Source organism: Manis pentadactyla, chromosome 13, assembly GCF_030020395.1.
Source record: "Manis pentadactyla isolate mManPen7 chromosome 13, mManPen7.hap1, whole genome shotgun sequence".
Taxonomy (NCBI): domain Eukaryota; kingdom Metazoa; phylum Chordata; class Mammalia; order Pholidota; family Manidae; genus Manis; species Manis pentadactyla.
This window is the reverse complement of record NC_080031.1, coordinates 8,832,579-8,857,832: the sequence shown is the minus strand read 5'-3', so window position 1 is coordinate 8,857,832 and position 25,254 is coordinate 8,832,579. Positions and strand designations below refer to the sequence as shown.

The 25,254-nt window shown below is 48.7% G+C and overlaps 1 protein-coding gene across 6 annotated transcripts in view; it reads right to left on the bottom strand.

The window, feature by feature from the left end:
• Nucleotides 1-25,254, bottom strand: part of UBASH3B (ubiquitin associated and SH3 domain containing B) — a 129,819-nt gene that overhangs the window by 37,954 nt on the left and 66,611 nt on the right. The window contains exon 2 of one of the 6 annotated variants that reach the window (XM_036887616.2): nt 3,123-3,256. The exons of 4 other annotated variants lie outside the window; for them this stretch is intronic. In XM_036887616.2, coding sequence (XP_036743511.2) covers nt 3,123-3,163 — 41 coding nt within the window. In that variant the 5' untranslated portion in view covers nt 3,164-3,256. Of the gene's footprint in view, nt 1-3,122; nt 3,257-25,254 lie in introns of those variants that run through there. One more of the 6 variants, XM_036887619.2, reaches the window with a different exon arrangement.

Here is a 25,254-nt window from a genome sequence, read left to right as displayed (position 1 = left end):
TCATAATCCTCCGACCACAGGGCCTCCACGGCTGGCACTGGTGGCATGCGTGGGCTGCTGGTGTCGTGTTCTGTGAGAACAAATTCGACTTCTGGCCCTGTTCCTAACCTCAGTTTTGTCTCGGGCTCATTCTTAGCAGAATGTTTAAAGAAAAAAAAAAAAAGGATGCAAACTCTAACGCCCTGCTGATGGGGAAGAAGAGCACAGTCAGATAAAAGCAATGGCTCATCAAAAATCGGGCAAGCAGCTGTGCGGAAATGCGCCCAACCGGGAGGAGGCAGCACCCGCCCGCGGCCTTGCTCGCTGCGCTCTGGCTGGGACGGCTGCCCTTCCTCCCCGTCTGCCCCAGGTCTCTCGAATTTGGGGTTCGAGGTTCTTGCGCCAGGGCCCTGGCTCTACCCAACCGCCAGCGTCACAGAGATGCCCTCGTGCCTTTAAAGGAGGTTCGGAAAGCAAAACCCCCTTTTCAGTGTGCATGAGACAAAGCAGGGTCCTTTCCCCCCCTCCCTTCCGCTCTTCCTCTCTCCTTTCCTTCCCTCCGTCCTTCCATCCTCTTTTTTTCTTCTCCTCCCAAGGAACTCTTACCAGGAAACCAAGAAAAAACTAAACTAAACAACTAAAACCCAGAGTTTATTGAGTGTCATTTCCCTGATCTGAAGTTTGGTCAATGCCCTTCCAGAGACAACAGCCTCTGGGGCCCTTAGCTGGAGTCGGGCCTGGCTGAGTAGTCCAGGCTGGTCCCATGTCCGGGTCCAGCAGGATTCTCCCTCCTCAGAACCACGGATCTTGGGCTTGACGGGAATCCCCACTTTAACTGTCAGCCAGACTGGCTTCCTCTGGGCTTCCACTGTGGCCTCTGACCCTGTTGGTAGTTCAGTTCCTCTCAGCTGAACACCAGCCGTATGTCAGGAACTGTATGACCGCTGGGCCTACGAAAAAGAGGACAGAATGGGCCTTGCTCTTAAAGCATTCACAGCCTTAGAGAAAACAGCAGACACACAGCGGCTTCTTACAGTGCCATATGGTAACGGCCCCAGCGACGGTGTGCAGAGCACAGCAAGGCAGCTCAGAACAGGGGTACGGATACAGTAGGGGGGCAGTGCATGGGGCCGAGGTCCTCAGATTATACCCCACGCTATCCCAGGTTGGGACACCACAGCAAGCTCAGGGAGGCGTCATGGTATATTTTAAAATTTTGAGGGAAGCATAGCTATATTCATCATCCGTTCCACAATCCTGTAAGCCACCAGCTCGAGGTAGCTACTGTTTCAATATGAGCTGCATTTCACTCCTCCTGATGTCATATTTCTGTCAAGCTGGGGTTTTAGCAACTGCTGTAATTAAAAGTACCCCGTAAAAGCCAATGTGGAACAGGAAATGAGAGTGGCAGTGTCTGACCGGATAATAAGGTTTGAGCCATTATACAGCACCCAACAGATGCACACATCCCATCAGTAAGCAGATGTGGTTATTTAACATGAAATAAAAATATGTTTCTTTCAATTTTGTGTATTTTTTCACATAGCTTGTAAGTTGTGAGGAGGTAAACACTTACTAAGTTGTTTGGATCTAAGTACTAAATACAGAACTATTAGGTACTTGTGTCGGCCTACAGGCTCTGTGTAAAAATTCCTGAGACACCAAGGGTACTGTGAACTGAGGAAGTTTGGGAATTGGTCCTAGAAGAAATGACGCTTGGTTTGGATCTTGAAAGTGGAGAGCTGGCTAGAGACAGAAGGGAGGAGAGAAGTGGAGAAGAGCTAAGGTTTGGAGATGAGAGCATTGTATGTGCCGGAGAACTAGAGTTTGGTGATGCCAGAGCGAAGACTGAAAAGGTGGTAGGCAGGGGATGGCTCACAAAGGCCGGCCCCCGCAGAGGGCTAAACCCGATCATCTTATGCAGTGGGAACAATGGGATCTGTAGGTAAGGGACTTAAGCCAGGTTAAGACCATGCCTGAGATCATTTAGAGGGCTTGACCCTGGATCAGGAGGGGATATTGAGAGGTTGGACCATAAGGAAAATGGGAACGTTGGGAAAGATGTTGGGATTATTGACGGAATGAAGCTTGGGGGCTGGGGAGCGAATGCAAACTGAATGTCCATGTGGATGGTGGGGACACCCCGAGTGGGAATGCAGTATAGACAAGTTTGGACTGAGTGAACAATTTGAGTTACTGCTCCCTGCCAAAAGCTAGACCAGGGCCAGCTGTGGGCTACCACGTTCCTAAAGCTTTCTGTGTTACCCTGGCCATGACGTCTTGTCTCTTTCTTTTTGTAAGCCAGACATTTCTTGAAGGCTACCCACTTCCTGTCTGAGGAAATCTCCCAAATCTCTTAATACAGCCAATAAATACTCTAGGCATCCTGGCTCACGTAGATCAGCCCTGACCCCCAGGTTCTCTGGGGTGACTGATCTCTCCTGTGCTCTCAGAAGATAGTCCTTCCCCTCTTTTATGGCACTTGATGGAACTCAAATATCTGATACCTAAAATAAAAAACTAGGCAACATATACACTAATGGAAATGAGAATATAGTACCTCAAAATACCAAGACATTGATTCAGTTAATTAAGTAGAAAACACATCTGTTGAACTCTCCAGTTACTTGCAAGTTTTCCTGCTCTTGGCTTTGGATTGCTGGTAGGCACATTCCTGTGGCCTCCAGATCCCACCTGTGCTCTGCATTGCATCTCTGTGACAAGGGCTGACTTGTATAGGAAAAGAGAAGACCAGAGGTCAAGCATATAATCCTCCAAGGGTGAAATTTCCTAAGCAACCAAAGTTCAGTTGTATCTTTCCTTTGTGTACCTAACTAATACAATCCCAAATATTAGAAACATTTAATATGCATTTCAAAAAATGTTCTTGACCTCCAAGATACCAATTGCTACGTTTTCCATCTAATACTTGGAATTCAATTAAAAGGTGACCCAATTAATAGATATCTCCTTCTCTTCCCTCGAGATCTGCACTGGACTTGGGGATGGGCAAACTTAGGTAGAACCCAACTCCTATTTTTCCTGGTTCCACCCAGCAAAATTGAGGGATTCTTTGAGGGTGTATTTGAAAAACAGATGCTGTTTTGTAAGGTGACTTTAGGTAGAAATACCAGGGCTTTCACCTGGCTCTGGGAAGAAGTGCCTGCTCAGTGCCCATCTTCATCACAGGGTGATTTGAGGCAGCTTACACTGCCTGAGGCTGATGGCTCTCGAGAACAGAGAGCAAATAGATGACTCTCTGCATCTACTCGTTTCTCTAGCAGGAGAGGAGGAAGGATAGCAAGTCAATAGTGGTTGAAGGCCTTCCAGATACCGGGCACTTAGCCGACTTACACCCTGATGACAAAGAGTGCGGTGGGTACCGTAAAGGAGTCTCCTTGGCCATAGATGGCTGAACCTTGACAGGTCAGATGCCTAGTCTCCTCTGTGGCTGTCAGTCTAGGGGCTGGTTCTTGAGGCCGTGGCTAAAGCCTGAATCAGTGGAAAGGACCCTGAGCCATGAAGGCATCAGGCTAGGAGCCCTGGGAAACATTTCAGCCAAGAGCTCACCTCCAAGTTTCCTCTCCTCTGGAAGCCCAGGGAGAAGTGTGTGTAGGGTATGACCATGGAGGGCTGCTTCAGATCTCCCAGGGGCCTTCCAGGTTGGAATGGGGCTTCATGGCATGACAGGGGGTTGGGGACATTGAGAATCTCAGCACCTCTCTGCGTCCTGTGCCCCTTGCATTTGCTTCGGCCAGATCAACAGAGGCCTCTCCTATTATCCTCCAAAAGAGTGGCAAAAGCAAACTTATTCTCTGAAGAAGTCTAGATGCGAAAAAAGCTTTCACGACTAGAAACCAAACTCCAAAGCCTTGCTAAGCTAAGGAGAAGTTCCCTCTACCTTATTATCTCTTTTTTATGCATCAGAATTGACTTGGTTCTCAGGCTTTGGCTTAACACCCATTTTGCTTGGATTCCTACTTTCTCCTCTGGGGAAGGGTTGGTTCCTCCTCCAACTGTAATCAGCTTGCTTCCTCCTTCTCTCCTGCTGGGTTGGGTTGTTCCAGGGATGGAGTAGCCCTCATGTGCATAGCCCCCAACCCCATCAGGAGCAGTAGGGGATGGGGATGGGATGGATGGACAGAAAATACAGAGCAGACACGAGTCCAGGCCCCCCAGTGGTCAAGGACAGGAGATGCTTAGAGTGCAACCAGCTCAATCCCCTGAATCCCCATCCACCACTGCCCATTAACCAAGACTTCAGATACTGATATGGTTACCCCCTGAGCTACCATGGCCAGTAAGACCCATGCAGACTCACTCCCGCCTTTAATAGGTGGCGAGAGACCAAACGAATGTGGGGCAGTATTCCAGAAGCAGCTAAGGGCCACACAAGCCAAGGAGGGCCAGACATGGTATTTTAGGAAAGCCTTCCTGACTCAAATAACACCAAGGACTGGCCAGTACTCTTGCCCTTTGCAAGCCTACCTCGGGGCCCTCGCAGGAGCTGGAACATAGGCAGACATTTCCAGGCACTCCTTCCTTGACGGAAACCATTTCCCAGTTTGATGCTTGAGTCTTTTCATCTTCAAAGAGGAAGTGATGAACACCCGCACGTAAAGGTTAAGAAAGATGTGATACCTGTAAAGTGTTCTGAGGTCCTCAAAAGCAACCATGAGTGATAAATGGTGATTCCCTTGGTTGCAAAGGATCTTGAGACCATCCTGTCCATTTCTTCTTATGACCAGACAAAGGCTGTACCTTTGAAGGAACTTTTCTTGCTCTTACAGCTCTTAGGAAAAGGGAATTTAACATATCTTGATTGTCTAATGTCCTTCCATGCATCTAAATTCCTTGCAACCGGGCCCAAACACATGTCATTTTTTTCTGCATCTGATCTAGTTGGTCACTCTCTCTTATATAACAAAAAGAATTTATTCTGTCATTTTCACACAAGGGATTTCACCTAGTTTTTGTCACTAAGGCCAGTAAGGTAGGCTTGCAAAGGGCCGGGGCAGTTTGGTTTAATGACCACATCTCTGAAGTCTCTGCCCCCTCTGGCCTCCTCACTATGAAGCTGTCAATAAACATAAACCATAATGGACCTACCCATTTCCTTCAGAGGAAATGAACCTAATGGAGAGAGATATATTGATCATACGACCCAATTTCAGAATCAGTCTCCTGGCGGTGAACCTTTTCAGTTGGCTGGGCTAATGGCCTACGCTTTCAGCTGCTGTGGCCTGTTGGGGAGCTGGGCATCTTAACAATCAATGGGACAGCAAGCCTGCCAGGGGGCCGGGGATGCTACACCAAAAGGTTGGCCAGTGGGAAGGAAAATGCAGTGGGCTTTTTAATAAAGCTAATCAGAGAAGGAAAAAAAAATTGCTGAGCTTTTCAGAGGCTTCAGAAGGCCTTCCAGTTGAAGAACTCCAACCTGTGGTGATGCTCCTCTTTCTCTTCTATTCTCCGGCCCATAAAGAGCCTATTAAGCAGCTCTCCTCAGGGGGTGGTGGGCAGGGAAAATACTGCCTAGGATCCCCAGTGTTTTTATGTAGCAGGGCCCAGCAGCCCACATGGAGAGGTCTGGTTTTGTTCTTGCCGAAAAGGGGCTGGAGCTCTGGCCTCTGCTGTAGGAAGGCAGCAGTTTGTAATTGGGAAACCAGCCATTAGACCATGGGTGGCAACATAATAAAACACATTTCTCTGTGCCTCTGTTGTAAGTCACACTAGGATGCAGACAATACCTTTCCTCCCCCTAAGATCAATGGGTTTTTGCACAGAGGTACACGTGAAACATTTGCCGTGCAAAAGCAACACATTCTTGAGAGCCAAACTCTTACTACTTGTGGGACTGTGGACAAGTTAATCATCCAGATTCATTTTCCCACTCTCTTAAACGGGGACGACAATACCTACCTTACAGGGTAGAAGGTCAATTAATATCAAATCAGATAATGTATTTGATGAGCTTAGCATAGTGTTTGGCATACACACACACCCGTATATATTATCTAACAGTCTTTGCAATTTTTCTAGAATGTCTAAGTTGCATGCTGGGAGGACTATTTCAAGACCAGGCCTTACAAGACCCAGATTCCTTCTGTGCTGAAGCCATCTACAAGCAGCTAGGAAGGTCTGGAGAGCGTACAGAATTTGGGGAGAGAGAACAGCTTTCCAGGTAAGGCACTAACACAAGAAAAGGCACAGAGAGGGCAGCAGCCAGGGATGTGTGACTGTTGTAGGCCAGGTCTAATGGAGAGCTTTCCTGGCAACGGGGCACATGAGCCAGATTGTTGGGAGGCAGGGAAGGTCAGGTTCCATCAGGAAGGAGGCTGGGAGTCACTGAGAAGCTCTAAGGAGGGGAGAGACAGAGTTTCTACTGCCTGAAGGTATCCAAGGAGAGGAGGGCCAGCCCCGAACTGGGTGTCAACAGCCATCAGGTACTGGGGAGAGGCTGGCCCGGGTTCCCTTTTTCCTCTAAGATCCTAAGTTACTAGCCTCCCAGTGGGGCCTTCATTCCCCACTTTGCAGAGTGATACCGTCTCTCCCCACCTGAACTGCGTCCCGAGGGAGTAGGATAGATGTTTCAGGTGCGCAATCCATTGTACATGGTGAACCATTATTATTCTCCGAGAGACAGAGGATCAGAAGCTGCCTCTGTTTACCCAAGGACTCACAGCAAACCAGGCAGCATTGATCCCAGAATCTGATTAAACGAAATCATCAATGTCATAATATAATAATACTTGGCATGGTCTCTGCCTGTAACAGATGCTCACTAAGTATGGCCACGATACATATTTTTATGACTGTTTCCTCTCCATGAAGTTAGCATTGCTGCGTGCTTTCACACACTTTTCATCCTCTCAGAGATACCTGGGAGTGGAATGTGGGTTGGTGCTCTAACCAGCCACTCAGTTCAGTTTCACGTTAAGGCATGAGTCTCTAGCTGTCAGTCCAGAAGATTCTGTTTCTAGATTGTGAGCTCTATAGAAAACCATGGAAGTCAGGCACCCTGCAGAAGAAAGTCCAGCTGGTTTGGGGCAAAGGTGTCCTCTGAATAAAAGAGGCTGTGTCCCTGTGGGGCGCCATGGAAGGCGGGAGGTGAATGCAGAGCCACAGTGGCACCCTGCCAGGGGAAAGGGGTGGAGCTCACTGATGCACACCAGCACCCCTGGTAATGCTGGAGCTTAGAAGACTTTTCTGTAATCAGTCGCGCATCCTCCTTGCAGCCTGGCTCGCTCCACTCACACAGCAGCGTAGGGCAGAGGTGTGACTAGACCCAGGGCTGCTTTTTCTTGTCTCAGCTCTGAAATACAACTGGGCCTCAGGAAGCAGTGGGGTCCTGCGGGGTGGCTCTCTGCTGCAACAGCTGGCAAATGGGACTTCCATGCTCCCGCCCCCACCCCCATAAAGGATAGGGGAGAAACGGGAAAATGAGCAGTCATTTCAGGTGGCAGAGACTAATTTTTTTTCTCTTCCCATTTCCGCCTCCTCCCTCTCTAAGCCACTAGAGTTAGCTAAAAATACTTAAACATGGATAAATTTTAGTACTTCTGAAATGCTTTCAGCCCAAAGGTACGTAAGAGGCTCTGACTCACAATCTTGGTGGGTCAGAGAAAATTACGCACCACTGTCGCCACTCCGTAATTCTTCCCATGACGGACCTACTGGTTGACCTGTATTGTTGACTAGGATCCAGGCACTGTACTCTACATGTTCATATACATGATCTCATTCAGTCTGTACTCAACCCTTTGAAGCAGGTGCCATTATTTCCCTCACTGAATAGGGGAGGAAGGTGAGGCTTTGAGAGATTGTAGAAATTGGTCCAGTTTCCCCAGTTGCAAAGAGGAAGACATGGCATCCAAATATGGGCTCAGGCACGGGGCCACGTCCTCCTGAGCAGAGGGAGGTCAGCGCCAGCAGGGGCCACCGTGTCAGGTGAAGTGCAGCGATGATCTTCCATAGGAACTTTCTCCTAGACAGGACTGCACTGCTTTCTCAGCCCAGCACTCGCCAGTTCATGCATTTGTTCATTCACTAAGTCCAACATCCCTTCAAGGGTGTATTGTGTCCAGTTCTGTTGCCAGGAACTGTGTTAAGGGCTGTGAATATAAAGACAGGAAAACAGGGCCCCGTCCTTTTAGGGCAGTCATTATATGATCACTTCAACAAACAGATACTGGAAAGAGAAGGAAGCTAACAGTAATGGAGTGCCTAGCAGATGGTGTGCAGTTTCCAGGTGTCACCTTAGGTAATCCTTCAACCAGTTTGGTGGGGTGGTGTTACCATCTCCATTGTCCGCCTGATGAAACTGTGGTGTAGAAAGATGAAGAACACTGTTCAAGGCGTACAGTTAGCAGGTGATGGTTCTGGGATCAATCAGGCCTTATTTACAAATGTATGTCCTTGGGAGCTCCCACCTCCCCCCATGCCTCTCCCTCCGTTGAATAAGGTCAGTTTCAAAAGGAATATGTGGATGAATGAAAGGAAGTCCTGGATTTGAAGAATTGAGCTGAGATTCTGCTACCAGGAGGCTGGGTTGTTATCCTTGGAAGGAGAAGGTACAGGGACACCACGGAGTCCCATGTGCATCAGCAGCCACCAGAGCAAATGCTCTCACAGGTCAAATCCCATTCTGTGGGCCACTTATTTCCAGAGATATTTATGGAGACCAAAATGCAAGCTGGCAAAAGAACTGGACAGACTTGGAGTTCAGTGTATGAACTGACAACCAGCGTATAGTAACATATGCAATATGCAGGTGCAAAAAAGGAGTCAGTGTGTGTGGCCAAGCAAAGGGGATTGGCTAGTTTAGACACCTGCTGCCATTCAGGGATCACCATAAAGCCCCTCCATCCTATGTTTAAAGATCTTCATCGCCAAGAAGATGCATCAGCTTCTGACCACGCTCACTAAGCTCTCCACGGCCTCATTTCTGCTACTCTCAGTGTCCCCCTCAAGCACTGTGTTCCCTGGCTCTTGTCTCACACTCAAAATCTTTCTCCTGTTTGTGCCTTTGTCTGCAAGACCAACTCCACCCTCAGTTATTTGGTTACTTCCTACCTATCCTTCAACTCCCCGTATGGGTTTTGTCTCCTATGGGAAGCTGTCCCTGACTAGCCTGGTACCCAAAACACCCTGTAAGAAGTTGTATCACAGCACTTTCCATGTTATATTTAAGTGATCTGTCTTTCCCAATAGACTGCAAGCTACTTGAAGCACAGACCAGTTCTTATTTTCTTTGTTCCCCTAATAGCTGGCATAGTATTTAGTACATAGTAGGCATTAACTTTTTTTTAAACGTGCACTTCATGAAGATGGACAGGGTATAGGTATTCATTGTGGCAGACAGGCTGTAAGGCGACACCCTGGTAATCTCTGCCTTCTGGTAGTCACTCCTACATATAACCCCCTCCCATAGAGTGTGAGACCCAAGACTCACTTCTGTCCAATACGGATGCAAAGCTGATAGATTACCTTATATGGCAAAGGTGATGGATGTTACTCCACTGATTCCATTACGATACACATATAAGACCCTAAGTGAGTCACTCTCCTGGTGACCTTAAAGCCACAGCATATTGTGAACTGCCTGTAGAGCCACATGGCACAGAACTATGCATGGCTTCTAAGACCCGAGAGCAGCTTCTAGCCAATATATGGCAAACAGCTGGACCCGCAGTCCTACAACCAACAGGAAACAAATTCTGCCAGCAATCTGAATGAGGTTGGAAGTGGAGCCTCGTTGAGCCTTCTGATTTGAACACAGCCCAGCCGTAACTGCAACCGGACTCTGAGCAGAGAATAGCTAAGCCTGGGCTCCTGGCCTACAGAAACTGTGAAAGAAATGTGTGTGTTTTAAGTCACTAAGTTACCAGTGCAGAGTAATAGAAAACAAATGCATGTCCACCTCTTCAGGAGGAGAGGGCAGGAGTCAGGAGAGTAACACCGACTGAGCAAGTAACTGGTATAAGCTGATGAGACCAACCTCAGTATTAAACAGTGATCTAGGTGTTTAATGCAAGAGATGGGAGGTCTCAATCCCGGAACCGTTTGAAACCCACTGATCTAATACATTCACTTCTCATTCCTTCCCCCATTGAAACTTGATTTAGGCCATTACATGGCCAAGAGTCATAGCTTGGTACTTAAGGGAGGGGGCAGTATGGAGTGGCCAGAACAAAGACTTGGAGTGCGACACTAGCAGTTGGAATCTGTGGCTACTTGTTTCTAAAGATGCATGACCCCAGGTAAATGCCCTAACCTCTCTAAGCTCAGTCCCTGGGGTTTCCAAGGCTGACTACAGGGCTCTGCTACGGTTATACGTAATGGCATAAAAAGTGGCTAGCTCACGATCTGTGCTCCCCAGCCCCCGGTTACCTTCCCACCCTCTCAGCTGACTGCCCTCCCCGAATTTCCCTGACTCCAAAGTTAAGCCTGCTTGGGGATGCTCCTGGGCAGAGCCCTTCCCTAACATGGTTTTTGGCTGATGCCTTGAATGTGACTTGTGCAGCAGCTGAAATCCCAGGAAATTCTGCCCACCTGTTCCAACACAGGCTGCTGAAAAGGTCAGGCTCAGTTTCCTGAAATGACTTCCTGCTTCCCCTTTCATAGGGGCACTTTCTAGATCATAAATGAGACAGGCCCCCCACTCTCCAAACAGCCACTTGTCCTGACTCCAGGGCCCCCGGCCATCAGACCATCACCACCTCGCCACATGGAAGCAGAAAAAGGCCTGTGTGTTTGGCACTGGCCTAGACACCTTCGCTCACATCATCTTATTTAATCCTCAGAGCAGGTCTCTGAGATGCTTTTTAAAGATGAGGAAACCGAGGCTGAGAGAGGGGGCAGCATTATTATGCTTAAGCCTACCAACATGCAAGCTTACGAGTCCAGTTCAGCTACTGGCTCCCATTATGAAGACATAATCCTGCATTTCTGGAAAACAAAGAGGACCTGACCCAGCGCTAGGTTAACTCTGCATAGGTAAGCTTCAAAGCCAAGAGTGCCTTAGAATTTTCACACAGTTCATTCTTACTGCCGCATCCAAATGTAACCCCTGACTGCAGTCTGCCTGGATTCCTCTTACACCAACACGTGGTAGTGCTCACATCTAAATGTCCAGCTAGATTCCTTCCCTCCTAAGTACCTGACCCCCTTCCTCAACCAGCTCATGAATTGCCCAGGAACACCTGCGTCCTGTGTCCCGGCCTGCAGTGGTAACAAGGAGAGAAGCTCCTCAATGTTTAGATACCAGTGCTTTCTATAATTAGGCCAAACCCCAGGAAACAGAAAGTGAAATTAACCAGTGAGTAAGAAAACCAAAGGAGACTGTAGTTACCTATGTTTAGGCCAGGTTTGTCTTTAGCTATAGATTTACAAAAGTGTTTCCTGGTCTGTTTTCTTTCTTCTAAATATAAATCCCATCCAAAATCATAAGACCTTGAGCCCAAGTTGACAAAGGCTAAATTAAACTGCCTCTGTCCCCAGCTCAGAGGAAGGTCCTAAATGAGTCACTTCCCTCCGTCTGCTTCCCCTTGGCTGATAAGGGACCCTCTGGGGGGTAGGAGGGAGAGATAAGGAGCTCAGGGCTGAGCACCACTCTGGCATCATTCAGCAGCAGAGGATGAGCCTTTCTCTGCAGAATGCTTTTCACTGACATACAGGCTTTTCTGACGGGCGCTGGGTAAAAGCCCCTCAGTTCCGGACCACCCCTCTCTGGCCCTGGCTGCCTCCCCGCCACCGATAACCCGATCCTCACTTCCTTTGAAAACAAAAGTACAGGATGTTCAGGCTACAAGTCAAAAGGTGGGCTGCTAACTGGGTTTTCTGAGTCTTTTGTACGTACCAGTGGGAAACTGGGATGCTAGAGGGGAAAGACACACCTTGTGCTCGTGTATTAAAATGAATTCACAGCGATGTGCAACGGTTTGTCATGACACAGGGTACTGACTTCAGTAAGTGTGCTAAGAGCTCTAGCTTCATGGAAAATCCAGAGATACTCGCCTGCAGAGCTATTCCCCACTGGAATGAAAAGGGGGAGCAATCATGGCATCTTCACTTCCGCATTTTAAAGAGCAGGGAACTGAGGCTTATAACAGAACAATGACTACTTTAAGGTCACTGTGACTAGCTGCAGAGCTTAACTTAGCACCCAGGACTGAACACTTCCTTGTCAGGCACCCATCCCTCCAGTCACCTATGTCTTTGCCCCGTTTCTGATTGTCTTGGTGCAGCCCCGGGGGGACTGAGCTGGTGGTGCAGCTGGGGTTAGAGACCTGGCTCTGTCCCTGTGCACCCCTGAGCAAGTCCCCCAACCTTCCTGGGACTGTGAACAATGAAAAGGGACTCAGATGGATGTCAAAGGCCTCTTCCAGTTCCAGTAGCCTGCAAGCTGTGTGCTCTTCTTCCTCTCACCAGGGGGAGGAAGTTGGGCTGCGTTCTCAACCCTAGATGGCAATGAGGGCTCGAACCAAGGTGCCAGGTGTGGGCTAACCCGGAAGAGTAGCCTGCAAGGGAGGGAGGGGGTCATGGAGTATCCTTAGTGGGAATTAATGCCAGGTACCAGTGCTGGAATCAAACTCACAAGGCCAAGTGGAATCATTTCAAACTGCAGCCCTCTCTACAGGTGGCTGCCTCAAGCCTCATTCTGCTTCATCCCAGTTTGAAAGGATCCTATTCTCTCTCTGTCTCTGAGCCATTCCTGCTCAGTCTGACCCCTTCAGCGGCTCGTCCAGATGCAACACATCTCGGTTTCTCCAAATACTGTTCTGTTTTCAGTAGTTAAGACTCAAGAGAATGACTCTTCAGGAAAATGAGGTGCCATTTTTAGCTTATCAGGAAGACAATTTCCTTGAGGAGAAGAGAGCAGGCTAAAAGGCCCATCTCACTTCTGGAGGGGCAGTGATATATATACAAGGTGGCCTCCAGATGAGCCCAGGCTCCCAGCCCACTGCAGACGCCGGGGCGTGTGGGGAAGACTACATTTTTCCCCCTTCACAGTCCAGTGGGGACCATCTCTGCACAATAAGTCTTCTGGGCTTTAAGTGAAGCCCCAGAGTTCTAGGCACACTTAAGGAAAAGACTTATTTCTGCCAACAGTTTGCCTTTCTTGAATGTAACATTTGGAATTCCCCTCACTATTGTCTGTAAAACTATTCCACGGGAACTGTGCTGGCCAATATGCTAGCGACTAGCCACATGCTAAATAAAACTAAAACTTCAGTTCCTTGTCATGCCAGCCACATTTCAAGTGGTTATCATGTTGGCAGTGCAAATATGAACCTTCTCCCCATCACAGAGCATTTGAGTGGACGGCACTGCCCTAGAAATCAGCTCCCCAAGAACAGTACTAGATCTCAAGTACCTAGAAGTGCCTGGCACATAATTGGCACTTAATCTGTTGAATGCATTTATTGGGTTCATGAATGGGTAGGTTAGATAAGACAGAGACTATGGCAGTGTCAGTACCGTTCTGCTGGGACTCACAATTACACAGCAGACTTCTCCCGAGAGACTGACTTCTAGTGTTTATTCTCTAAGAAGAGCTTGAGCACCCACTGGTATTTCCCTAGGCTGGCGGCTACGAGGGATATGAAGATCAGCAGGAGAGGAGGTAGTTACATGTATTGTTAAAGAGCAGAGGATTGGGAAAGAGAAGACCCCGGTTCTAGTCCAGATTCCAATCAGAAGGGCAATGAGGGGTGAGGCAGCCTCTTTGAGTCTCAGTCTCTTCAGCGGCAAAATGGGAGTAATAATACTGTGCCCAGGAGTTGTTCCTGTGAACCAAATGGGAAAACAGAGCAGAAAGCGCTCTGGAAACTATAAAGGGTCGGGGGTCTGTGTTACTGGGCTTGCCCTCGAGTTGCTTTTGAGCCATAGTCCTTAAAAACATACTGTCTTCTCCAACTTCTCTCCCTGCCTTGGGACCCTTACTTCAGGCCATCATGCAATCTGAAAGGAAAGATTCCTGCTAATGTTTCACTATTATCATGCCCCTATGGCCAAAGACTAAAATGGCCTCCTTACTGCCTGTAAGATCAAGACCACTCCCCATCTTCTATCTGGCCCAGTGCACGCCGCATTTGCTTAGGAAACATCTATTCTATGGTCGTCAAACAGGACCTTCCCAAAGTGAGGACCCTTACGGAGCCCTGCCCTTCCTGTGTCCTTCATTCTCCCACTTCCTCCAGTCGCACCTGCTCCCTTGATCCTGCCTCTAACTCCAGCCCCCAGTCTCGCTGGCCTTCTTAGTGCCCAGCGGGCCGTGTACATCATAACACATTCTCCCACACCGGCTTGTTCTCGGATTGGTCACGTGTCTGATCTCCTCCACAACTCTGGACCACACGCAAAGAGGGTCACTGTTCTGAAGCCGTAGTAGGTTCCCTAGGGGCATCTAGGATGGGGACAGTGTAGTTAATTAGCCCCTTCAGCCTGGGTTTAGATGAGGTAAGCCAAGAAGAAAATGAGGTTTGAAAGGAGAGTCCAACCAGTTCTGCCTGGTGGACCCTGCTTCTCCTTTAACGGATTCCATGTTTGAGTATAAACATTTCAAATACCTTGTGTTTATTAAGTGATAATAATTGACTCATTTCCCCATCTTACTATACTTCAGGTTGATACCATTTCAGCCCAATCAAAGCAGTATAGAATTTTAGTTCGAGGCTTTAATTTAGAGATCCGACTCCTTCTGGTGGCAGGAACTGGCCTCACACTGGATCAAATTCCTCTGACTCCACTAGACGCTTCTCACACTGGTCTCGGAGGAGGCCCGGCAGTGATGGCTGAGATGCGGAGCCCGGTGGCTTAGGATGGCATTCCAGGGAAAAGTGGAGCCCTGTTACTAACTCAGATCACCTCAGAGGACAGCCCAGGCCCCCATCCTCTGCAGAAGGCCTGGATGTGTGGCCTAGGGTTTCATCCCCATCATAAGAAACACCATCTTCCCAGCAGAGAGCAGGACTGCAGTCAGGCAGCCACTATGTGCAGCCTAAGCCAGCACGATGATTCTGGCTGGGTGTAAACAGAGTGCCCAATTAAGACACCTAATTATAGTCCAGGCTGGAAGCAGGGGGTGGGCTTTGTTGGTGGCCCTGAAGCCAGCTGACAGGCTGCCAGCATCTCCTGGATCAGCCACAACCAGCCTCAGACTGGAATAAGCCTCCATCTGGACAGATGGACAGAGGAGGACTGGGAGGACAGAAAGCACACCTCCCTGCTCTTAGCTCCCAGGGAGGTGGAGAGCGCTCTCCCAAGGAGCACTGGGGCAGCTTCCTGGAAGATCGTAAGGGAAGCTGCTTCCAAATGCAGGAGAATTGTGATTTCACTTTTTTGGGTTCATCTATAGAGTGGCATATCTAGTTCACAGGATTACTGTGAGATAAATGCTGCCAGGAGTAACTTCAAAGTTCTTTGCTGTTGGCTAAGCACTGCAATAGATTATACACTTTCCCAAGAAGTGGGAGGCAGAGACGTGACGTGAAGAGCAGTGGGCCAAAACCTGGGCACAAAATAGAGTTCTTCCCGCCTACCTGCAGGTGCTCATCTCTCTTGCCAGGCACTAAAACACGGATATCCACTCAACTCTGCCTCAGTCATTACAGTGTCGGTACCTAATATACACCTTTCTCAGCGATGCAGCTATAAAAGGAGTTTCTCTATCTTTCCTTTGCATCTCCAAGCATGGTTCGCACAGTTGTCTATTACTCCAACCTTCTTAAGCGGTTAACAAGAGGGGGAACGTCTGAATCTCACTGGTAGAGAATGGGGGTTCTGTGTTCAAGTGACATGCCCCCCAGCTCTCTTAGGATGACAGAGGCAGGGCTTGGAGTAGGACCTGGGAACACCAGCATCCTTATCACTTTCCTGAAGCCTGCCAAGCTAGGCTAGCCTTCAAGGCTGTGCAGAGAGCGCAGACATTCTGGAAATGGAGGACTGAGATTAGCAACCACCAGGTGGGATTCAGGTGGAGTCTGCATTTTAAGCTTCTCTGGAATCATTCTACTAAGCTCTTTTGGCCAGGATGCTTCTTGTGCTTCTCCTCAGTAGAAAAGGAAGGATGGGCTTGGACCTCTCACCTCATGGAAGGAGACATGATCAGTCCAGTGGCCTGAGCTCACAATCACACTGGCTGAGTGGAGGTCTTTGTAGCTTTGGGGGTTTCAGTCAAAAGCACATTATTACGTGGGGGTAACTGAAGATACATTGTGCCCCTCCCAACCCACCTGGGCAATTTCCCAGAGAAGGGGGGCCCAAAAACTCAACCCCATCCCAGCAAGGAGCATTCAGCGCTGGCCAGCCTGGTCCCATAGCAGCCCAGGATTCTCTGACTGAGGGACAAAAGTCACGCTAATAAACACACAGAACACGGGGCCAGAGCAGCCGGCTTTGAGCCTTGGCTCTGCTATTGACTAACCACAATTTAGGGAAAACTCTTTGGGCATTGCTATACCATCTCTAAAAGTGGGATGATAACATCACTTCACAAAGCTGCCGTTAGAGTTAAGGGACAGCGTGGCATAGTGGTCAAGGCTACATCCTCAAGACACAGACGTGGATTTGTAGCCTGTGCCACCACCCACTAGTTACCAGACTCTTGGGTTACTTGTGGACCCTAACCTCTAGCTTTCTCATTTGACATTAGAGGATGGTACTCATGCTCAAGAGCGTTGTTTGGAAGTCTTCATTGACATGATGCCTGGTACACAGTGGGCCCTCAATACGCTTTCCCTGTGACTGTCGCAGATACGTAAGCTGGAAAAGTACGACGCAAATGCAAACACCTGTGATTGTCTTCTAGGCTGTGGGCAAGCATTGCTGACACACACGGTGCTCTGCATATAGTAAATGAATAATCAGTATCTGCTACATGTAATTACGGCATCCAGAGCAGCAGCTCTACTCTGGAATTCAGCTCAGAGATTAGTATCATTTGCAGTAACTACATTCCAGGATGCCAGCCCTACAAATTAGACCAGCTAAAGATATGCAGGACGTGATTCAACACTGTCTCGGGGGAGGGTTTCTGGTGATGGAGGCCACAAGGGATCTGACCTGAGGGGCGACGGTGTTGTCAGCAGAAGGCGCTTCCTCTCACAGTGAGGACGAGCAGGCTGCTGTGTGCAGCTAGGGGCGTGTGCTGTGCGGGGACTCTGGGACCAGAGCACCCAGCTGTCCCAGGCTGTCTCAGCAGCAAAGACTTTCTCTGATGTAAGTGCAGCCAAAGGCAAGGGCTCGTCCCTGTCCTTTCTTCCCTGCGCTCCATCCCTGACAGCCAGACTGGTCAGGAGGCAAATCGGTAGTAAGCAGGGGTGTGTGCAAGTGGCCTGGGGACTGTCACACGGCAGCAGCTGCTGCTCACCTCCAGCTGACTGCTGACCTGCAGGATGAGAGCTCAGAGCTGCCCACAGGTTTTCTGGAATGATGAATCGCATCAGTTTCCAGCCTCTGTGTGAGATCCTCTGCCTCTCCTTATTTGCCACTATGTATTTCTTCAAGCACCAGGAAGGTATTTTTTCTCTCATCTTGCAGGAACTGGACTAATGCACAGATACCCTCTTCCAGTTAATGGTGAGGGGCTGATATTAAGTGTTTACCAAGTGTCCTCCTTATACTAAACTCTTTACCATATTGTATCATTCAACCCTCAGGACAAGCAGCTCAAGATTACCATCCCCATCAGATGAACTAAGGCTTCCCGATGCTCAGTAGCTTGCCCAAGGCAATCTGAGGGTTTTCCTCTCCTGTCCTATAAAGCCTATAAGCTTTGGCAGACCCTTTGCACTTTCCAGATTGGATAGCTGTAATCCATTCATTGTGTCTCCATGAAGAAACTTTCTGACCCCTGAGTCACCGCAGGCCCTTCTCTGGACCTTCCCCAGCCTCGGTTTTTATCTCTTAATGTGCAGGGGCCCAAACTGCAAACCCTCACTCCAGGGGCCGACCCTAGGGTTGATAAGAATTTAGTATGTTATCTCATCGTAGTCTCACTGCAGGCCCAGAAGGGGCTCTGGCCTGCCAGTCAGAGAAGCCAGGCTCAGCCCAGGACTCACACCTCTCCCTACTTAGGCAATGTTGCTTCTAGGATTGGTCTCAGCCTTGTCCCTGCAGGGTGCCCTGCATGCTTAGAGAGAAACTTGCCTGAATGTTATTGGCTGCTGGCACCGGGCCAGTCCCACTCCCTGTCTTTCTGAGTCCGTCCATTCATTCTATTTTCAGTGCACAAGCTCTTGCCCAGAAGGTTGCAGAGATTCTCTTGACTGGACTTGCCCTCCCTTCCACTCCCCAATTCCCAGTCCATCCTCCCCTGAGGCCAGGACAATCTTCCTAAAATACTAACTGGGTTCATGCCACCACCTTGCTTACACCCTGCAGAGACGCCCCAAGCACCTGTAATAGCTCCATCAGCCTGGCCGCCTCTCCTGCTCTCACCTCCCCCCATCCCCACCACGTCACCTTCTGCCTCAGCCACAGGGTCCTGCGCTGACCGGAAATACCCTGCCGTTCTCTCTGCTGACCTTGATCCTGCTCTGCTTTTCCTCGTGGCACTGTCCTTGCCTCCTCTTTTCTGTCTAATGAACTTGAAGGATGACTAACACGAAGCCATGGCTTCACCTCTTCAGGGGAACCCTAGAACTTCGTCTTGGAATCACCCGTCTCCCTCATCGCCCCCAACCCTTTATTTCTCTGTATCCCCCACTGGACCGTACGCTCCTTGGAGATTGGGCCCCATATGTGTTTCACTTTGTGCCTTCAGTAAATGCCCCGAAAGGCCCACTGAATGAGGGAGGAATGAGTGACTTCTCCCCAGATGTTCCCACCCAGCAAAGCACCTGTCTTCTGAGGCCTCACAGCACCTTATAATATTCTTCTATTAGCACTTGCCAGTCTTATCTCTAACCATTTCCTTCTGTCTAGTTTCCTCACTACTTTGGAAATACAGGCATGCCTCGGAGACACTGTGGGTTGGGTTCCAGACCACAATAAAGGAACATTGCAATACAGTGAAGTCAAATGAATTTTTTGGTTTCCCAGGGCATATAAAAGTTACGCTTGCACTCTCCTGTAGTCATGAAGTGTGCAATAGCGTTATGTCTACAGTAGCAATGTACCAACCTTCATTGAAAAATATTTTATTGCTAAATAACGCTAACCATCATGAGCTTTCAGTGAGTTGTAATCATGGACCGCAGATCACCGCAAAGAATGTAACAATGAAAAAGTTTGTGAGAATTACCAGAATGTGACACACCGGCACAGAGCGAGTAAACCCTGTCTGAAAATGGAAATGATAGACTTGCTCACGCAGTTACCACTGACCTTCAATTTAAAAAAAAATGCATCATCTGCAAAGCACAATGAAGTAAAGTGCGATAAAGCAACATATGCCCGTCCTGCCTGTACACTTCTTCACCGAACAGCTGAGGTCTCTCAAGTGTAGGAGGCACAGTCCTGAGCACAAAGCCCAGCACATAGTAGGTGCGTAACTACTGGACAGAATGGAGTGACTCCCCAGTTCCTTGCTCTTTCCCACCAATGCGAATCGCTGAGAGGCACCATCTTATACTTCAGGTAACTTACGCCTAAACGCAGTGACTTAAATTCCCTCACACCGTAGCCACCTTCCACTTGTCTGCCGACTCCTATCTTAGGAGACCTTCCTACGGCCGACTCCACTGGTGTGGCACTGTACCACTAGAACTATGCACCAAACACAGACGTTTCACTCAACTTCCTTTTCCAAACAATTTATAAAAATGGGAAAGAAGTCCAGAATCGGCATGAGCCTCTATTCAAGCTCCATCTCCTGCAGGACCCCGGGGCCTTGGCCGGCATTCCTCCTCTTGGCTGACTCTTTAGTGTCCATCTTTCATTAGGTGAAGTGGGAGAGGGAACGTTCATCGGTCCAGCCACCATCCACTCATCCATCCAACTCCAACTCGTGTGTGTTGGCCATCTGAGAAGGACCAGGCCTTGTGCGAGGCTCTGGGAAAGTCAGTGATAGACAAAACAAAGGTCCCGGACCCCAGGAGATCAGTTGGGATAGAAGACAATCCCAACGCCTAATGATGCACACATACACGGCCATTTGAAGTGTACAGGTGGGGCTCCAAAAGGGAGAGCAGAATGCGGCCACAAAGTGGGCAGGATTTGAGCAGGGCCTTGAAGGATGAATGGAATTTTGTCACCCAGACAAGAAGGGAGAAGGGACAACAGAGATATTGTGGCAAAGGCAAAAAAAGGTACTCAAAGCTCCAAGGTGGCCAACAATAGGGTGTGGGAGGGGCACAGCAGCAGAGAGAATCCTTCCCCATTGGTATTTTCTCACTGGGGGAAAAATTTCTGTTTCCAAAAAACTGGGGGTCAGTACTATTATCTTAGGGATAATGTTGATTATGAGAAGGCATATTGATTTCGGCCTTCCCTCTGCCAATAGCCAGAAAAAAACCTACAGCCTAATCCAAAAAGCCAAGGAAAAAGCTTTAAAAGGAATTCACTGGTTCACCCTCAAGTACACCTACCATGTTTCTGTATGTATTCACGAGATTCCATGACTAAGCTGCGTGACGTCAGGGACTTTGTGCTGATCTGTGCTGAATCCCAAGAGCCTGGAGTATCCTTGGTACACAGAGTGCACCCCATCAATAGTTAATGAGCACAGCAGACTTCTGCTACCTGCCAGGCGCTGTACTAGACGCTGGGATCAAGAAATGGACTAGACACACGGCCTGCCCCTCAAGCTAGGTTCTAGCTCCTTAGGAAGCCAGTTTTGGACTGGTAAGAAATTATTTCTGTTGGAAATCAAAATTTAATTTTTTTTAAATAAAAAAACCCAAAGTAACCGGGTTAAAAAAAAAAAACCCAGCTGCTATTTATATAGGAAAAAAAGTCTTTTCTAGAAGCTGAGAGAAGGCTTTTAGAGGTGCCAGGAAGGGCCTTGGCCGCCTTCCCGGGCAGGCTGCAGACACCGTACGGTGCTTGCCCCTCTTGCCTGCTCGGAGGGCAGCAGTTCCTGGCAGCCCCCTCCCCACAGGCATCCCCGCATTTCCCGGGTGCATCTCACTCGTGCTCACACCGCCCCCCACAGCCTCACCCTCGCAGTGTCACACACACACACATGCTCACATACACACACATGCTCACATACATTCTCACACAACATGCTTAGTCACACACACACACGATCACATGCAATACATGCCCCATACTCACACAACATGCACACAAAACTCATGCTCACACTCACACACACACACACACACATACACACATGTGGCCTGAGCCGTTAAAGTGACAGCACATTTTCCATCCACTGGTGGTTTCAAAACAGGAAGCCTGAGCGCGCAGGGGAGGTGTTGGGAGGGGCTGTGAAGGGGCCCAGGTGCACGGGGCTGGACTCAGAAGGGACGTCCCACTGGTGCCTGTCTCCTCACAGGCAGAAGAGCGGGCTTCTCAGGCCCTGAGGCAGCTTCCCTGATCAGACTGCATCCCTCCAATCGCTGAGGGTTGTCTGTGAGAACAAAAAGGAACATCCTACCCCTTCCCATCTGCGAGCATGGAGCCCCTTCTCTTTTGGGAGCCACCTCTTCCAGGAACCCCCCCAGGACTAACTCATCCCCTAGGTCCTCTGCTACTTAGTCGTGCTCTGCGGCAACAGAAATATTCTGTTTTGTGCCCTGTTCCCATCCCACTGTAAAAGGAAATTTACCAGGGATCAGTTCTCTAGTATCAAATCCTCGCAGCACCGTCTATTCTAGTTTTCTCATAATCTGCATCTCCTTCCATCTGATGGCAGATCTACAAGGTTAACAGCATACCCACTCTACATGATGAATCTGAGAGCAGAGAGATTGAAGTCACTTGTTCCAGGGTCTCAGAAACAGAACGGCTGACATTTTCAAGAATGTCACAACCCACATCTCCCACCCTGGCTCTGAACCCAAAGTATGTCTAAGAGGTGCAGGTACCTCAGAACAACTGAGGCAAAAGGAGATGGGCAAGGGGGAGCTGAAAGGCGAGGAGCCTAGGAGAAGGAACAGTTGCTCCAGGCTGGCAAACACCTGAGCCCAGCGTGGGCCATGGGGCACGCAGTTCACCCATCTCTCCTACACATATGTGCACACACACACCACATGGTACGCACAGAAATAGCCTCTAGCAGGTCTGGCACCAGCAGGAAGGGGAGGTCCATTTATATACAGTAATTGCCCGAAGCAGTTGGGACCAATTTCCACAACGTACAGAGAAAAATTGAGGGGAAGCCATAGTGAGATGACATTTCTGGAACTTCACTTTCTCTCACTCTGAGAGAAATGATTTAAAAACACTTTTTTCCCTCAGCAGTGACCTTGCAAAGGAAATCGGCCCCAAGGCTCTGAAACTGAGGAGGAGGGTGCATACACAGCCTTTTGCACCATGTTCCTGCCAAGGAGTGCTCGGGAGGCAAGGAGGGGTGTCTGCAGGCTGCCCCCCAAACCAGCCTCAGAGAATAAAATCCAGTGATAGCATGCAGGTGGCTGGAAGCAGCCAAACGGGACAAAAAAATGAGACCGACTGGATGTTTCCACGAGGCCAGCGTCTCTGTCAGACCATGACCTCCTTTTCATGGTCCCCGTCAGAGGTGTCACATATTTAACAGCCGGGACCTATAAAACAGGACATTGGAGGTCAAAGGAAAAAGGATGGGTTAGCCTCAGGGGATGTCCTGGAATTTCCTTTCCTGGAGATCTTCAGGACTGAAATGAGACTCCTGTGCTTGGGAGAGTTTCTCCTCCGTGGCTCCTTTTGCTTCTTCTGTCTGGACTACTGTCCAAACCTCTCCTTCTCCAAGTCCCACCCTTTTCTTAAAAGCCTCTCCTGACCCTTCCAGGCTTTATGCTCTCCAAGGGCAGAAACCATGGCCACGGGACTTCCAGTGACTGACAAGCGAGCAAGCGGATGCCTAAGATGACCTCGGGCCCCGCCCAGGTCCTGAGTGTCCGCTGTCCCTGCACTGTTTATGGTGGGGAGGGGCTTCTCTGGGTCGGACCGGAGAGGCTGCACTCGAGCTTGTGTGGCTGGTGGATGCGGCCTGGGTTCCAGAAGAGGCCTGGCAAAGGGGAGAGTGTCTGAGTGGAGCTGGCCTGCCCGGGTTGGGTGACATATCCAGAAATTGCTCAAGGCTGTTTTCCTTGGTCGGCTAAAAAGGTCTAGGAAGCAGAACCCATGGGAGGGAAATGGGGCTGCTTACTCCAGAAGAGGCTCTGGAACAGCCCGGCCACCCGGGTTCAGCAAGTTCGTGTCCATGGGGCCACAGGGAGGGAATACGAGCAGCTGGGCGCCTTGCTTTGCGGCTGTGCTTGGCCAGGCAGAGCATCCCTGGGCCTCCTTGTCCAAACGGGTCAGCACTCTGCCGGGACACAGGCAAAGATTTTAAATCTGGAGTTTTCAATTACTTACACCGCCCTTGTGATGTGGGAAGTCTAACCATTATATGACTTGACTTAGATCTTAAAAGGACGGGTCTGATCCCTAACTATGCTCCTCAGGTGAATTCTGACATGTGCCCAAAGAGTCATTTATAAGTAAGCAACCAACACACGCGTGCCATTTCTGTGATTAATTTAGTTTTCTGTTTGATCGGGTTTACTTCGCTTTTCGTAACACTCCATGACTATATCTGTACTAGAAGCAAATGGATAATTCTTAGAATCACTGTGAGAACAGGACAAAACCAGAATATGATAATGTTCTATGAACTGACAATGAACAGAGGTTTTTTTCTGTGCAAGTCCCTGTAGAAATCTGAATCACACCACAGCTTTGGGAAACTAGCTGGGGGTTAAAGCCAAGTCTGCATTCCTTAATTTTTTTTCATAGAAAATAAATTTCATCATTTTTAAGGTGAAAAGAGCAAATAGCTTAGGAGGACTTTTACATTATTGGGGTTTACTTTGATAGCTGAATATCAGTTTATGATGAGTAGGCATGGCTCAAGTAAGCAGGAATCAAAATTCCTAAGAATAATGGGTTTATTATTTCCTTCTGAAGCAGGACTTCTAAAAAAGACGTGTCTAAGTAGTGGGTTCCATTTCCCTTTAAAAGTAATGTGACTTAATTTTTATAAAAAATGAACATGCAAAGATGTAGCTACTCTAACCCCACCTTAGTGTTCAATACCTCAAAGCTGTTCTCAATCCTCCCTTCTGCCTTCGGCTTGCACCCCGGCTCCTTGTCCCCTGCTGCAGCCCACACCCAGCTCCTATTACAGGGGTTCAGGGTCCACGGACTCCAGAGGAGAATGGCTTACATTCAAATCATAGCTGTGTCACTATGTGACCGTGGGCAAGTCACTCAGCGTAAGCGTCAGTTACCCCCCATGTACAGTGGGAATGACTGCAGGACCTCAGATGGTTGTTCTGTGAATCACGTGAAATAAAACATAAAAAACTCAGCTCCCCGCATGGCACATACTGAACTCACAGGGAACATCTGCTCGCATCCTGATCCTGGCACAGCGAATGATTCACACTTTTCAAATCACACACTGTTTTCATCAGGAAACATGTCAGGGAAGCCCATCCCTTTTTCCTCACCTGCAAAAATGGAGCCCACACTCGGAGACTCAGGTCAAATGCCAATGTTGCTAAAACTTTTCATACAGTCCCCTGGCCCCCGTCCTCCTTAAAGCTGGCTAATAGCTCCTATTTAACCTAGCCGTAATCGACTGAGATTCTGTCTTTAGGTCTTGCTCGTCCACAAAATATGGGAGCATTCAGAGTGCAGAACTGAGTATTATTCCTCTTTGCGCTGTAGATGCCAGGCATCAAGCAGACATTCGATAAATATTTATTGAATGAATAAAACAAAATGGAATCAAATGGCATCTGTGTAGATGCCAGTATGTTATGGAGCATATGGCCTCAGAGAAACAGAATCCATATTCTATCTTTTTCAGAAACCAGTTATTTCTGGATGGAAATGCATTTAACCAAATCAGATGTCACAGAAGATGGGATCAAAGGAGAAATTGGAGGAGAATTAGAGAAGAGGCTTCAGGGTTTTGCCATCTGTCCAGGAAGGATGTGTTATCTATCTTGTAGGTAAGTGCCTTAAAAGCTTAATGGGCAAGTAATAGTCCCAAGCCTCTGCTCAGCCCCCAAGAAAAAACTTTTAGATCAAGACAATCTGGTACAAAGCAAATACATTGTGTCAACTTGCCAAATCAGGGCATGAGCAGACAGGATAACTGAGTCCTACTCTTGAAAGGAAACTTTTTGGATGACA